General features: G+C 34.4%; 1 protein-coding gene across 1 annotated transcript in view; it reads right to left on the reverse strand.

Moving 5' to 3' along the window:
- Window positions 1-16805, reverse strand: part of MACROD2 (mono-ADP ribosylhydrolase 2) — a 2059774-nt gene that overhangs the window by 1510633 nt on the left and 532336 nt on the right. Inside the window, exon 4 of the mRNA XM_058684846.1 lies at window positions 11185-11214. Coding sequence (XP_058540829.1) covers window positions 11185-11214 — 30 coding nt within the window. The remainder of the gene's footprint in view (window positions 1-11184; window positions 11215-16805) is intronic.

Raw genomic sequence — 16805 nt, forward strand, 5'->3', positions numbered from 1 at the left:
CCTCAATAGGGAAAAACTGAGAGCTTTCCCCCTAAGGTCAGGAACAAGACAGGGATGTCCACTCTCACCACTGTTATTCAACATAGTCTTGGAAGTCTTACCTCTGCAATCAGATAACACAAATAAATAAAAGTCATCCAAATTGTCCAGGAGGAGGTCAAGCTTTCACTCTTCGCAGATGACATGAAACTCTATATGGAAAACCCTAAAGATTCCACCAAAAAACTGCTAGAACTGATTCATGAATTCAGCAAGTTGCAGGATATAAAATCAATGCACAGAAATCGGTTGCATTCCTATACACCAACAATGAAGCGACAGAAAGAGAAATCAAGGAATCAATCCCATTTACAGTTGCACAAAAAACCATAAAATCTCTAGGAATAAATCTAACCAAAGAGGTTAAAAAGCTATACACTGAAAACTATAGAAAGCTTATGAAAGAACTGAAGAAGACACAAAAAAATGGAAAAAGATTCCATGCCCATGGATAGGAAGAACAAATATTGTTAAAACGTCGATACTACCCAAAGCAATCTACATATTCAATGCAATCCCTACCAAAATAACACCATCACTCTTCACAGACCTAGAAAAAATAATCCTAAAATTTCTATGGACCCAGAAAAGACCCCGAATAGCCAAAGCAATCTTGAAAAAGAAAACCAAAGCAGGAGGCATCACAATCCCAGACTTCAACTATACTACAAAGCTGTAATCATCAAGACAATATAGTACTGGCACAAGAACAGACACTCAGATCAATGGAACAGAATAGAGAACCCAGAAATGGACCCACAAACGTATGGCCAACTAATCTTTGACAAAGCCGGAAATAATATCCAGTGGAATAAAGACAGTCTCTTCAGCAAGTCGTGCTGGGAAAACTGGACAGTGACATGGAGAAGAATGAACCTGGACCACTTTATTACACCATACACAAAAATAAACTCAAAATGGATGAAAGACCTCAATGTAAGACAGGAAGCCATCAAAATTCTCAAGGAGAAACCGGCAAAAACCTCTTTGATCTTAGCCACAGCAACTTCTTTCTCCACATGTCTCTGGAGGCAAGGGAAACGAAAGCAAAAATGAACTACTGGGACCTCATCAAAATAAAACATTTCTGCACAGTGAAGGAAACAATCAACAAAACTAAAAGGCAACTGATGGAATGGGATAAGATATTTGCAAATGACATATCAGATAAAGTGTTAGTATGGAAAATATATAAAGAACTTATCAAGCTTAACACCCAAAAAACAAATAATCCAGTTAATAAATGGACAAAAGACCTGAATAAACACTTCTCCAAAGAATCCAGATGGCCAACCGACACAGGAAAAAATGCTCAACATCACTCATCATCAGGGAAATACAAATCAAAACGACAATGAGATGCCACCTCACACCTGTCAGAATATTAACATTAACAACTCAGTCAACAACAGATGTTGGCAAGGATGCAGAGAAAGAGGATCTCTTCTGCATTGTTGGTAGGAATGCAAATTGATGCAGCCACTCTGGAAAACAGTATGGAGGGTCCTCAAAAAACTAAAAATAGAACTACCCTATGGATCAGCAATTGCACTACTAGGCATTTATCCAAGGGATACAGATGTGCTGTTTCAAAGGGACACATGCACCCCAATATTTATAGCAGCACTATCAAGAATAGCCAAAGTATGGAAAGAGCCCAAATGTCCATCGATGGATGAATGGATAAAGAAGATGTACTATATATATGTACAATAGAGTATTACTTGGCAATCAAAAAGAATGAAATCTTGCCATTTGCAACTACATGATGGAACTGGAGGTATTATGCTAAGTGAAATTAGTCAGAGAAAGACAAAAATCATACGACTTCACTCATATGAAGACCTTAAGATATAAAACAGATGAACATAAGGGAAGGGAAACAAAGATAATATAAAAAAGGAAGGGACAAAAACATAAGTGACTCATAAATATGGAGAACAAACTGAGGGTTACTGGAGGGATTGTGGGAGGGGGGATGGGCTAAATGGGTAAGGGGCACTAAGGAATCTATCCCTGAAATCATCGTTGCACTATATGCTAACTAATTTGGATATAAATTTTAAAAATTAAAAATGAAATTAAAAATAAATACATAAATAAGTAAATAAATTTAACTTAAAAAAAAAAAAACTCTTCCTAAGGCATGTCCTTGATCCTATTTCTAAATGAATGTCAAATCTCATTAATTGGCACATTAGCACTTTAAAATTTTGCCAATGGTTTTGACCAAAAAAAAAAAATCAATAATGAAAATAATATTTCTGATTGAAAGACATAACCGGTAAAATATCTCCAATGTGACAAAACATGAATGAGACAATAGCCTTCCCCTGTTTCCAAGGAAATCCAGGGAATGCAAATTTTGTGTTTTTCATTTCCACATCTACACAAATATTGTTCTCTTTATCCCCCAGGATTCAAAGCATATAATCATGGTATTTAAAGAAAATTATGAAACCCTGCCATCTAAACTTTTTAGAAATAAAAGTAAATACAACGCTTAAAATAATTACTGCATAAATATGTATATGATCTTCCGGTTGCCTGCTGTAAGCATTTTTAGTTTTGTTTTTTTTTTTCATTTATAGATCATCTAAAGATAAAGAAATTATCTTTCTAGAGCAAGCTGATCAAAACTGAAATAAGAATAAGAGTAATATCTCAAAGTTAAAATAAAGTATCTACTCCACAGTAGAAGGTGCCAGGGTTTTAAAGATGAGTTAAAAAGTCTCTATTCTCAAGAAGTTTATTCCCTAATTGGAAAATGCATCCTTCCAGGTTCTATCAGCCGTGGCTGGAATGAGAAGGAGAATTTACATTGGGCTGCCCCTTGACAGGGTTTTTAGATGGTGCAGTTTCACTTAGAAGGGGAGTAGGTATGCAGTCAATATGAAGAATAAATTTAAAATTTAGCTTTGGAATAAAGGCATCATGGTGATCAAAGTTAGAGGTGGGATAAACTAAGCGTGTCCTTGGAATGGCCATTACAATTGGAAAATTGAAACACAGACATCACGTGCACTTCAGTCCCCTGTCCCTCCTCCACCAGGAAGCATCTGGGAGGCTTAGTGACAAATGGCAGGCAAGATTAGGGCAATCAGGGTTGGGTCAAACTTCTAAGAATAGAACTAGACAAGCTCATGTGGAATGAGGAAATCATATACAGAAATCCAACTTATGTGAGCAGCTGCAGAACTGGTCCCTAGACTGAGATGCAGGTGAGGCAATCTGAGGAGAAGGGACAGCAGGGAGCAAGTCTCCACCTTGCTCAGGTTGCTCTGGTGGAGGTTTGCTGCCAATACCACTAGCACCAGAATTATGTTCTTCAGTTCTAACATGGTTCACTCCATTTTAAGTGGCATGAGTCAGAGTAAACTGACCAAAGTCTGGATACTATGAATGAAGAACAGTAAGGAGGATGACTGAAAGTAGAGCAGAGTATCCATACAATATCTAAATCACACAGTAGGATATACAACTGAATGGGTAATTTCCTTCCTTTCCTGGTAAATGATATTCCTCCTCCAAGATTGTTCTAGTGTCATCTCCTCTGGAAAGGCTTCCCTAACCACTCTAAGACGTTGACTTCATCTTTTCTGCTTCATTTTTCTTCTATTCATAACCTTTCTAGGGGCACCTTGGTGGTTCAGTTGGTTGAGTGTCCAGCTTTGGCTCAGGTCATGATCTTGCAATTCGTTAGTTCAAGCCCCACATCGGGCTTGCTGCTGTCAGTGCAGAGCCTGCTTCAGATCCTCTGAGTTGCTCCCCCGTTTGCATTCTCTCAAAAATAAATAAAACATTAAAAAAGAACCTTCCTAGTTCTTAAGATATTAATGTATAAATAAAAGCTTCTATCTCTAACTGCCCCTAGCTATAAAAATCTTTGCTACCTCAGTGTCAAATCTAGTATACAAGATGCAGTCAGAACATGCTGTTGACTGAGAAAGAGGAAAAAGAAAAGTAAAGAAACAAGGGAGGGAATGAGAAAGGAAAGGGAGGAGGGCGGAAAGAAGGGAAGGAGAGGACAAAGGTAGATTGGTTCAGTATGTAACTGATGTTGTCAGACCTGCCCCTGCATCCCCCTTCCTCTCTCCTTCCTCACATCTGGGCCTCCTGATCTCCTCTAGCAGGCTTAACTGCCTGCAGTGTCTAGGATCAGTCCTACCAGAGGCAGTCAAGATGTAAGCCTGTTTTCTATGGTTTAGTATCACATCTCTTCCTATAGCTCTTCTCCTAAGACTGTCCCTGACTGATCAACAAGGCCAGAGTTCCTGAGTCTCTCTTACTATCCGCTTTCTCATCACTGAGAGACCACTGCAACCCTCCAGGTCCATGTTTGGGACCTCTCTATCTGCTGATCATAGGCCAGGGGCTTACTCACTGCCAGATATGCTTGATGGCCTCTCCTCAGGGGCAACACCAACAGCCTACCTGTTTTCACTGGCTTTGGTCCCTTACTGCTGACTATTATCCTAGATTCCTCCCAGCATGCCCAAGGCCTGGCCAGATCTCAAGATTCAGCAAGAGTGAAATACATAATCACTATGGGGATTTTGAGCAATAGAGTGATATATGTCAGGGGAAATCCCTTCACTGTGTGGAGAGAGGGTGAGAAGGCATTCCACTCTGCTTCTAAATGTTTACAAAGTAACTTATGAAAACACCCTGACTTAAACGCACTCAAAAAGCCCTTTAAAATTTTTGCTTTTCATGTTAGGAATTCTTGGTACTCAGATTTTTTTGTGAAAAGACTTTCAGGATATCTGTTCTGCTTTTTAAAGAAGGAATCTGATTACTGAAACTTGAATGAACCTGGGGAATCATAATTCTTCAGAAAATTTCTGTGAAATATGGACCATGATTAGTCACATGGAAAGGGCTGCATTTATTGCCAAATCAATAATTAACAGTGACACACAGTATTTACCGAACTAGCATTTGTTGAATGAATAAATAAATGAAAGAATATGTGCACATCTGTGTGTCTGTATGTAGAAAAAGGTGATGGGTGGATGAAGATACACTGATGGTATCTATTGCACAACACCAAATAGTTTCATGACTCCACTGTTTTGAAGCAGACATTTTGACACTTCACATAAACTTCATTAACCTTGAATGGATGTTAATAATAAAAAGCATTAGGAATTCTCTCTTGCAGTTCTGCAAGCAGAACTGTCCAAACAAGAAATAAGAGACTTCAGAGGACGAGTTGCTAACCCCAGGCCACTGAACCTTGTTCATCTTTGGGCCCACTTTAAGGGACACAAAGAGAGCAAGAAGCCTTTGGAAACGGTAAAGGTTATAATATATGCTATGTTCTCATTCTGGAAACATGGCTATCTCATACATTCCATCTGGGTCTGAGTGTTTATTTAGTAGTAGTTGCTTAGAGTTCTTAAGATTAACCTGCCATAGAATCACCTCAAGGATAATGTAGAAAATTACAGTATTGATACAAATATGATGTCTGTGTATGTGTGTGTGTGTGTGTGTGTGTGTGTGTGTAATTGAAATAGCAGTCCTACTAAGGTATGTATATAAAAAGTCAACCTTAAATTGCCATTCTGTGAGGAAATGTCACTTTACAACTCTAACATTATGCCTCAGGCTTCAGCACTCAGGAGTTTGACAGACTGGAAAAGGAAGCAAATCCAATGAATAATATCCTATTTGGTTTCTAGCAGCAGGTACTGGTCTTATGTTAATTATTGTGACAATAAGAGGGAAAAGACATTATCTAAAGTAAGAGATTCTAAATTTTGTTCTGGCCTATTATGTAATGATGTGAAAGGAATTGAGAACTTAGCTCTTTAATTCTGATTTTTCTTTTTAATTCTATATAAATTAATTATACATAATTCTTTATAAATTATGTATTCCAAAATTACATCACAGGACTTTGTACATGTAAAACATTCTTATTACAGATGAGTGAACAGGTATTTAAAATGCAATGTATTCTAAGACTGAACCTCAAATACACACCAAAAAAGTATATAAATCTGGGCAGCAATCCAAATACTCTAAGACAGTGCCATTCTATGTACTTTTAAATTATCAATTGAGCTTGAGACTTGTGAAAATAAGCCAAGGAAAGCATCATCCATATCTCAGATGCATGTTTTCCTGTCTTCTCATTCATTTTTCCTGGTGTAAACAGAGGTACCTACCTGTGCAAAGAAATGGCAAATCTAAAGAGAAAATATATATTAAAAATCACAGAGCAAAGGCAAAGAGCTCTAGAGTGGCAGACAAGAACCCTGTATTCTCATTCAACCTTTGTCCTTTATAAGCTGTATGACATTGAAGAAATCTCCCTAAGTCTCATTTCCTATGCCATTAATTTAATTACTAATGATAATAATAATAATAATAATAATAAAATAACACTGATCTCATTTGAACTATGTGGCAAAGATAGTTGCTATATATTTTACCATACCATTTCCTTTTCCTGGAAACTCTGGAAGATTCCATTCTTCTCAGCCTTCCTTATATTAAATTGGGGATCATCTGCCTGAATTCTGACCAATTAAATGTAAACATAAGTGATATAAGCCATTCCCAAACTGATCTGTAAACATATCTCACAGGATCCTCCAGCTGTCGTCTCCTGTCCTGTGACTTCTCAGTAGCCACACATTACATAGCGGAGCTACAAGATAAGACAGCAGCCCAAGTCTCTGTATTTCCTATACATCTCCTATGTATAGGAGAGCATGAGTAGGCGAGCCAACAATCCTACTCAGCCTATGATGTGAGCAAGAAATAAAACTCATTTTATTAAGCCTCTATGATTTTTAGGTTTATTGGCTATCACACATAATATAGCCTATCCTTACTAATAAAATGACTAAGTGAGAAACTAAAATTTACTTGTTTTATATATCAATGTACTACACAGCTATACAGGGTAGTATAGGTAGCAATGATAGAAAACTTGTAAAAAAATTTAATAGAAATTCTAAAGTTTTTTTAACATTATACCATTCACTATATATAAAGTCTTCCTGAAAGGTAGAATCCAGTTACCACAGACCAGCCACACACTTATGTGAGAAATTACTGTATGTCTCTACCTTTAGCATATCCTAGAAACATAGACAGAGATGACCCATTTTACCAAGCATTTCAACTGAAATGATTAGGTAGCTGCGACCTCATCACATGTGTTCATTATAATAAACTGGAGTCAATGACACTAAGTTCCTAGAAGGAGTCACCTCTAGTCCAAAGATAAAAATTCACACCAATGTAAAGTGATTCTCTGACTTTCAAATCAAAACTGAAGGATTATTGTGACCTTTTTTTTTTTTTTAAATCTCCTTTAAGGAAACCTCTTTTCTTGGTTCTTAGAAAAGAACAACAAAACGCTAAGATTTTAAAGATAGTACAATTTTATATACACTGATTTTGTCGAAATTTCAAGTACTATTTACGTACAATTTGGAGGAAGCCTCCCTGAAGACCTGAAGAAATGGTACCGTTTTTGAACCATTTTTATTATCAAAAATGCCATTATTATTTACATAGCATCAAATTTTCTTGATCAAACTGTTTGGTCAATCAAAGAATTATTCCCTTTCAAGGCTTTTGAAGAGATGTTAATTCAAATCAATAAAAGGAATCCTTGATTAAATCCAAGAGAATTTTATCAATTCAATTGTTCCTTATTGGATGATTATTACGTGTTACTTTACAAATATCACTGACAGGATTTAAAAAGTTTGTCATAGAATCAGAAGACCAAAATTCAGTTCAGAGAAGGCTAAAAATATGCCTTAGATTTAATTTTTAAATGCAGCTTTCCAAAAATCAGACATGCACTTTAGAGTTATCTTGACATCTCTAGAAGTGCATAAATAAATTTAAACTGATCAATGACCTACCTTAATGAAAGAAATTACAGCCATCTTAAGCACTTGTAATTTATCTTTATGATGGTGCCAAGTCATCAATTTTAGAATTCAGAAATTAGGAATTAAGGCAAAAACTGCATTTAGCAAAATCAACCATCTAGAGGAAGACAGTGAAGGATACACCTCAGGTTAACAGAAAACTGAGATTGCATGTTCCTGAATTTCTTGACATGCTAAAAATTCATAATATAACTTCTTACACAGTTTAGAAGAACCATAACAAAACACAGGCCAAATCACCAGAGTGACTTGGCAAACCGACTGCATTTACATATATTGAAACAAAACACTTTGACAAGGTTTAATTAACGATAACCTGACTTCCCGTTATGGCAGGGACTACTCATTCCTTATCAAAACTTCCACTCTCCCATTCCTTTTTAGAGAACAGAACACTAATTCCAGCAATTCCATTTTTAGGTATTTATCAGAAGAAAATAAAAATACTAATTCCAAAAAACAAGCACCCTATGTTCATAGCAGCTTTATTTACCATAGCCAAGATATGAAAGCAACCCAAGGATGAAAATGGATAAAAATATGAGATATGTATATGATACGTATGTATCCCATTATCCCATATACATATATCACATGTGTGTGCATATATAAATATTTTACACACACACACACACACACACACACACACAATAGAATAATATCATCCATAAGAAAGAATGCAACAACATGGATGGATACTGCAAGGTAATATGCTAAGTGAAATAAGTCAGACAAATAAAAACAAACACCATATGATTTCATTTATATGTGGGATCTAAGAAACAAAACAAAGAAGCAAACAAAACAAAATAGAAAACGACTCACAGATACAGAAAACAAACTGATGGTTGCCAGAGGGCAGGAGGGTAAGGAGATAGATGAAATAGGTAAAAGGACTTAAGAAGTACAATTTCCAATTACAACATAAATAACACACAGGGATGTAATGTATAGCATAGGAAATATAGTCAATAATATTGTAACTACTTTGTATGGTGACAAATGATAACTAGACTTATTATGGTGACCACTTCGTAATGTATGTAAATATTGAATCGTGTTTACACCTGAAACTAATACAGAATTTTATGTCGATTGTTCTTCAATAAAAAAAAAAGGAGGGAGGGAGGGAGAGAGGAAGGAGGAAGGGAGGGAAGGAGGGAGGGAGTCACTCTCTGGTAGTGAGGTCAAAATAATCTGCAGAATCTTCTCCGGACCTGGCTCTTGCTTCTAACTAAAAGTTTCTCAAATATGTCACTTCACTTGTCAATCCTTCCTTTAACAGAGATGGCCTAACACCCATCTGCTATATGCCAGAATTACCAAGTTCTTCCTCCTTCTCCCACATGTCCATTAGAGAAATGCTTTTTTTTTTTTTTTCCCTTAAAATGCTGTTAGTGATTATCTAAGTTTGGTTGAAACAAAAGACATAAATTTGTCATGTGTCAACCTGTGTATGCAAGATCTTCCTCTACTGAACATATTATTGTTTTTATTCCCTTTGTAAACAGCTAAGATCATTGTATTTTAAATAGAAAGGTATCATGGATAAGAAATAAGTATTAGTTAAATATGACCTTACCAAAATAAAAAAAAAAAAAAAAGAAAACAAAAGGAAATGCAACACTTTTTTTTTTTCATGAGTACATTGCTTCCTGGAATGAAATTGTATGTATCTATGAACGAACGTTTGGTATGTTCAAGGATAATGTGAGATTTCAGAGAAAGCTGCTTAAAGAAAACTGACTCATCTTTTAGGGGCCACTTCTTTAAAAAATTGTTGCCTTTCTTACTGCTCCTGACACATATTTACAATGGCTAGAGCTCCAATTACTACCATGGACTCTGAGTTCCATGCACTAGGAAGGAAGAGTAGAAAAGTAAGAGCTTGAGTGCTTGATGACAGGATGGAATTACTATATGACCAGTATAGTCTACATCTAGACTACCTGTGCATGAGACATATTTAGCCTATTTAACAGTATTCACCAAATTTGTTAAAATATTAATATGTTTTGTAAGAAAATCAGCACTATGGAGAATTTATTTTAATAATGTTTTCTTGACATAAGAGACCTGGAGATAACAATTTACTGGGAATCCAACTCCCAAGGAAGATTTTCCCTTCCAATTCCCCAAAAAGACCAAAAAAATGTATAATGAGAAATCCTGTCGACTGATATCTTCTAACGTAATTTAGGGAAGAAGACGAGAAATACTCTGCTGCAGAATGTGTGCATTGGCATGTGAAAATATGAAGAGCACTATCTAGATTAAACTGTTTTTCTATTATTTCTATTTCCAGGATTCTGTTTTTTAAAAATCTGTTGATTCCTATGTAGGAACAATGATTAAAATTTTAGTTTCCAAATAAAATTCACCCAGAAACTTCCTGTCGATGGCCAGGGAATTTTTGAAAGCCTAACGTTCTGTGCAATCCCATCTACTCCAACCATGTACATGAAAAGAGGGAACTAGTGGAAGAAGGAGAATGGAGAGACAAAACAAACCTATTTATGTCCAGCTGGGTCTTAAATGAAAAGGACCCTATTCTATTGCATACTTTTCCCCCCTACTATATTCTATATAGGAAGGCTAGGAAGCTTTCATCTTTCAACCTAGAAATAAAAATAATAAACATCTCCAAGATTTTAGTATAAAAAAAATTCCCAGTACAGGACTCTCTCTTCATCTCAATTTTATCTCATTCATTTTCCTCTAAGCAAGCTAAATGAAAAAGCAAAGTGCCAATACTAAAATCTTTTTTTATTTTTCAAGTAAATGGCTGATATGTTAATTTCTCAGGCTACAAAGTCATTGTTTTTTTAAGCCATTATGAGGAAGAAAAAATAAAAATGAAAAAACTAAAACTACAAGTCTCCCAATGAACTGTTTTAGGATTTACATTAAAAGTGATTCCACCATCTATTATATGTGTTCATCTTAATAGCTTAGAGTTGTTACAGCTTATGCCAAACGTAGAAATACAAAGTTTTATTGAGAATAAAAACAGTATTACACATACTCTGAAGTTTTTTTAAAATAAGAGTTAGACAAACCAATGTATGTATTTCTATTATGTTATTTTCTAGAAGATTATCATTTTGTGGTTAATAATTATAGCTTAATTAATTTTCTTTAAAATATCACAGAACTTACTTAACATCTTGTGGCAGGTGTAATAAAAAATATTTTAAATTAAGTGATGTTCAGGACTTACCACCTCCTCCTCCAAGAAGACTGGCATTTGCTGTTTAAAACAAAACAAACAGAAAACATTAAGTAATATATAAAAACTATAATACGCCAGATAGGTTAAGTAAAAGCTGCTGGTGATCACGTCTCTTATAAATACACACATACACTCACACTATGTACTTTCATATAAAGATAGCTTCTATTACTGTTTTATGATGGCATGAAAATTAAAATAATTTAATAACTCTATTTTCTCTTCAAAAGACTGTATTTATATGTACTCCCTTCTAATAAAATGAAGCACATGTTGTGATTCTTTTATTTTCTGTTCAATATCTAAAATAACCTTCTATGTTCTCTATTTTATCAAGTAGAGAGAGAGTATGTTATTTAGGCAATTCAGTGATTTCAAAGGACCATGTAACATAAAAGAATAATGATAATTTTAATAAACCATCATCAAATAAAGTATCTTAAGACACTGTGCAGTAAGAACTCTTAGTAACAGATTACTTTTAGCATTAACTATTTATTTGAGGAAACAAAATTTTAAGCATTGTTGTAAAACAATGTGTCATTTCTTACCCAGTTATTCATTATTCTAGCACACATATTTATAGAAGCCAAGTAATAAGCTAAGTATAAGATAATTCCATTTGAATTTCTTTTAAGAGGTCAAAATTTCATAAAGTCCCATTCCAGGTTTCTGCTGAAGTATTAAACAGCTTTATGCCTATGTTTATCTAGTCATTATAACAGCCTGAAAACAAAAGTCAATATACACTGCACTGAGCTTTACTCCATAGCGTTCCTTTGTATCATAGGTATTTTCATGCCATTATAAAAGAAGAAATCCTACAGCAGTATTAAAAAAAAAAAAAGTATGTGGTGTCCAAGGTCTCTTTGTATAGAAACTTGAGCTACCAAAAGATTAAACAAATCATTTAGGAAAGAGGAGTGGGAGTCTTTAACTTGAACTTTAGTGTGCTGTCCACACCACGCATTGTCATAATTAAGAGAAGCAAATATCCAAGTGTTACTGATTCCATCAATAGGTAATGGATCATTTCATGAACAAATGCCTATATTCATAGTTCCATGAGGTTAAATATGTGATGGCTTGCTAATTTTTACAACACTAAAGAGAATATCATGAAAATCCAATAAGACCACATGCCTTTGAAGTTCTTCTTAATATGTCAATATATTAGAGCATCAAATCTTATTCCATATGATCTTCCAAGGACAGAGCCATCTAACTGCTGCTCTTGCCTTCCTCTTGATACTTTTTTCACAATCATGAACTAAATAGCAATGTCATTAATCAACCGTGTTAAAAAACAAAACACTTTTGATGTCATAAAATCTGCCATTTTGTCAACTCAGGACCCCAAATCCATCTGACTTCACAGTGAGAGTGTAAAGTATGTATGTAGATGGTATTGAGGACTTAATGTCCAGCATCAAACTTTGTAGCTGTTGAAGGGGTAGCTTGCTGCAGGGGCATGAGGAAAGATGTGAATTCTATTTTGGTTCCCATACCCCTATCTAATGGCAGAATTTTCATGATCAACCCATATCTCTTACCTAATTCAAATATCTTCTAAAATCTTAGCTACACGCATTTATAAAACCACATGGCTGCTGATTGTTTATTTTTATATTTCATTGGGTACTACTTCCCTATCTATAGGTTTTTCAGTTCCCTGGAATTCTGTTTTTCTCCAACGTTCACATATTCATTCAGAAGGAAAAGGGTATTTTCAAGAACAAACAGCAATAATGGACAGTAGCTTTTCATTCAAATTATCATGCCCAGGAGCGCAATAACACAACACAGTCTACTTTCACCCAATGCTTTGCTGAATAAAGGTAGAGGTTGCGTGTTTTGAGAACATAGACCAAGGTCCATCTATTTAAGTAGGCACTTATCCAATAGACGTGGGTGGATGAGTAGCATAGGTGTAAGAACTGGAATCCCAGTCCCAAGAGAACCATCAAGTCAATTTATGTCAGATGTGTGTTCATGTCTAGATAAGCATATCTGGTCACATTTTAATATCAACATAGAACTAATTTGCAAAACTATGGCATTCTACATAGTGTCCCATCACTTTTAAGATAATTTCATGTGCATTACCCTTCATGTAATAGAATCTTAATCTAGGATTCTAAAACATATTCACAAACACACACACACACACACATATATACACACACACACACACACACACACACATATATATTCAAAACAATATATTGGTAATTTCTAATAATTTCTAATTTCCAATAACTATAATTATGGTAATGATTTTTCTAGAGAATTCATGAAATTTAAGCCTATTTAATCATTTCTATTCTTAATTTTTTTAATAAAATGTATCTTAGCAAAAATATCAAGGCAATTTTCTTCAGTAAATGTGGCATAAATGAAGGCAAATAAAAGTAAACCTTTATCATGATTTCAAACGTTACTTTACCTTCACAAAACACCTTATATATAACTGATGCTCAACGTTTACTGGCCAGGTAGATTAATATTTCTTCCATTTTACAAAAGTAAAAATGACTTTTGTGTGTCTAAAATTAATAGTCATTTAATTTCTACTTATTAATAAATTGAGGTACATCCCAATTACATATGAAACCCTTAAAGACAAGGTATGAGTTTAATAGTTTGGCCTGCATCTAAGAAGCACTCAATACATGTTTTCTAAAAATAAGATAATTGGTAAGTTCAGTACAATTTCTTTTTGATATAAGTGGTATTTATTTATTGAAGTGTGTGGAAAGAGCAACCTTTGGTCCTTTTTCTTCCGGTAAAATCAAAGACCATTAGCGAATCTCTTCAAATTTCTTTGGAAATATTTAATGACTAAGCATGTAAAAAACATGTTTCTATATTTCTGTCTCTATCAAGTCCTTTGCTAGAGGGAATTCTGGACATGCCTGTTGTTATTCCCAAAGTTTCAGAGAGAACGAAAAGCAGAAAAGAAACAAAGAAAACTTCAAGTTTATGAGCATACCACTGCTTCTAAAATAAGATTTTAAAATATCTTCTCTGAGTATGCTTACTAATCAACACTATTTTTATTCACATTTTCCTAAATAAAATACCCTTTCTATTACCAGAAAGGTAGAGGAAAAAATCAAGCTCCAGTAATTGTCTCAAAAATCGATTGAATGAGAAACTAAAATGAGCCATTACATGTAAATGAATCTCTGTATTGCACTTCTTCACACCCCCAAAATAACAACTCAATGAGGTGAACAGTTTCACTGTTTATAAAGTGAAAAACAACAACAACAACAACAACAACAACAACAACAACAACGCTGAACATAAAATGGGATAAAGGGTTACATAAATCTAATTTCAAAGTGGCAAGTATGGAGAATTTATTTTTAATATCCTAACCAAATGATTAATTTTTTAGAATTTTTGAGAAATTATTTTCTTCTATTTGAACTCAATTTTTTGATGAAAAACTTTAATGAAAAATTTTAATAAAAATTATACATTTCTATAAGTATATTCATTTTTAAATTATCAAAACCAAAGGAAAAAAAGAAGACAATGTAGGAATCCTTTTCTTGGGATAATTAGCCTAAATGAAAAATGGTCATAGCTCTTACCAACAGTATCCTCATTTCATGTGTTGCTCAGAACATAAATGGAATATTATACTGCTTTCTTTCTAAAAAAAAATGATCTTGAAAGACCCTCTGTGTACATATATGTCTGTATATGCATGCATTTGTGTCTTTTCACAAATATAATGATAATTAAATTGTGGATCAAAACATGAAAAATAAAATTACTATATAAGTAATCTTCTATTACCTGAAGCTCCTAAATGGAATGTGTGCCATAACATTATTAGAAATGTAAGAAAAGCTATAATGTATCAAACATCCTAACTGACTTTTTCTCCTAATATCTCAAAAACCTTCTTTACTCTTTATAGTATTAAAGAAAGAATACTGAACTGAGATCCGGGTAACCTGTTTTAATTTGCCGCAATTTCTAAATATATCAGTGGTTTGGGTGTCATAGTCAACTACCTTATTTATCTTCTTCCATCAGGAAATTTAGAATCAATCAGAGATGGCAAACAAATGTCAAACAATTCTAATTCCCTAATTAAAAAAGACTGTCTGTACCTCTTGATTTGAGAAAGATTTTAAGGCTATATCTAAGCTCAGTGGGAAAGAGAACTATGATTGTTTAATAATATGTATGACAGAGTGGGATAGGGAGAATCGAAATGTCAGAGGACATGCCATATATTGGGGATCTCTGCATCAGACAACTTCTCTTAGTTTTGATAGTTCTCTTAGATTTGAAAGTTTCAGATGTAATAAAATGTTATTCAGTAACATTTAAAAAAAAAAAAAACAACTGCTAACCTAACATGTGCTAGCCTTGTACTTTAGCATACTTAACAGCTCCTGCAGTTTGTGAGTCTAAAATGCAGTAGCTACTGTTTATCCACAGGGGACACCGTCCAAGACTTCCAGGGGATGCCTGAAATCACAAATAGTACTGAAACCTGTGTATACTATATATTTTTTTCCTTTTCCAATGTGCATCTATCATAAAGTTTAATTTATAAATTGGACACAGTAAGAGATTAAGAATAACTAATAATAAAACAATTATAATAATGTACTATAATAAATGTTAAGTGAATGTGGTCTCTTTGACTCTCTAGTGCTGTACTTGCCCTATTTCTTTTTGTGATGACGTGAGATGATAAAATGCTTACATGATGAGATGAAGTGAAGTGAATGCTGCAGGCATCGTGGCATAATTTTAAGATACTATAGACCCTCTGACGATAGATCAGAAGGAGGATTATCTGCTTCCAGATGGTGGGTGAACATGGGTAACTGAAACCACAGAAAGTGAAACACAGATGAGAAGGGACTACTGTAATCCAGTCTGTGAAATAATCCAGAGCGTAATTTATGTTGACTGTGAACCAAACTGGCCTGGTAAGTGTTTAGAACAAGTTTTTATTCTACTTTCCAAGTAATTTCCTATTATCTCTACAGTAATTATTTGTTTTCCACTCCATTTCTACCCCCCACCCAAGACTATCTGTCAAACAAGCAACAGCTTGGGAGATTAGTCTTGAAACACTGATTAAAACTATTTGTGCAGGGTTTCTATTTTCTTTTCATCGTTATAAAGGATATTATAATAGCTTTCATTCTAACAGAATCCTGACCACCTAGTGTAGTTTATTTATTCTGCTTTCTTATTACAATAGGGCACATGGGATGTCAAAAATGATTGTTGGCAAAAACTTCCCAGGAACTCTACCTAAAACACTATTTCATTCACAACATGTTATCCTAAAGATACAAAAGCCAAAATATCACCCTGTAGAATGGCACATGTTATATTCCCTACACTTGAAACTCAAAGTAGGAAGTGCTTAAAAATCTAAGATTAAAATCCCAAGCATTTGCATGACTCTTGAACTGCTTTATACAGGGAACAACCATCCCAACTGACAGCTGTGGAAATACAATCTACACAGACAAATTCAGCCATCAATTTGGCAACAGCTCTCTACTCATGCTTTACTAGATTTATACCTTCTAAACAAAATCAACGGAATGCCAGAGGTTGGG

Source organism: Neofelis nebulosa, chromosome 9 (assembly GCF_028018385.1).
Source record: "Neofelis nebulosa isolate mNeoNeb1 chromosome 9, mNeoNeb1.pri, whole genome shotgun sequence".
Classification (NCBI taxonomy): Eukaryota; Metazoa; Chordata; class Mammalia; order Carnivora; family Felidae; genus Neofelis; species Neofelis nebulosa.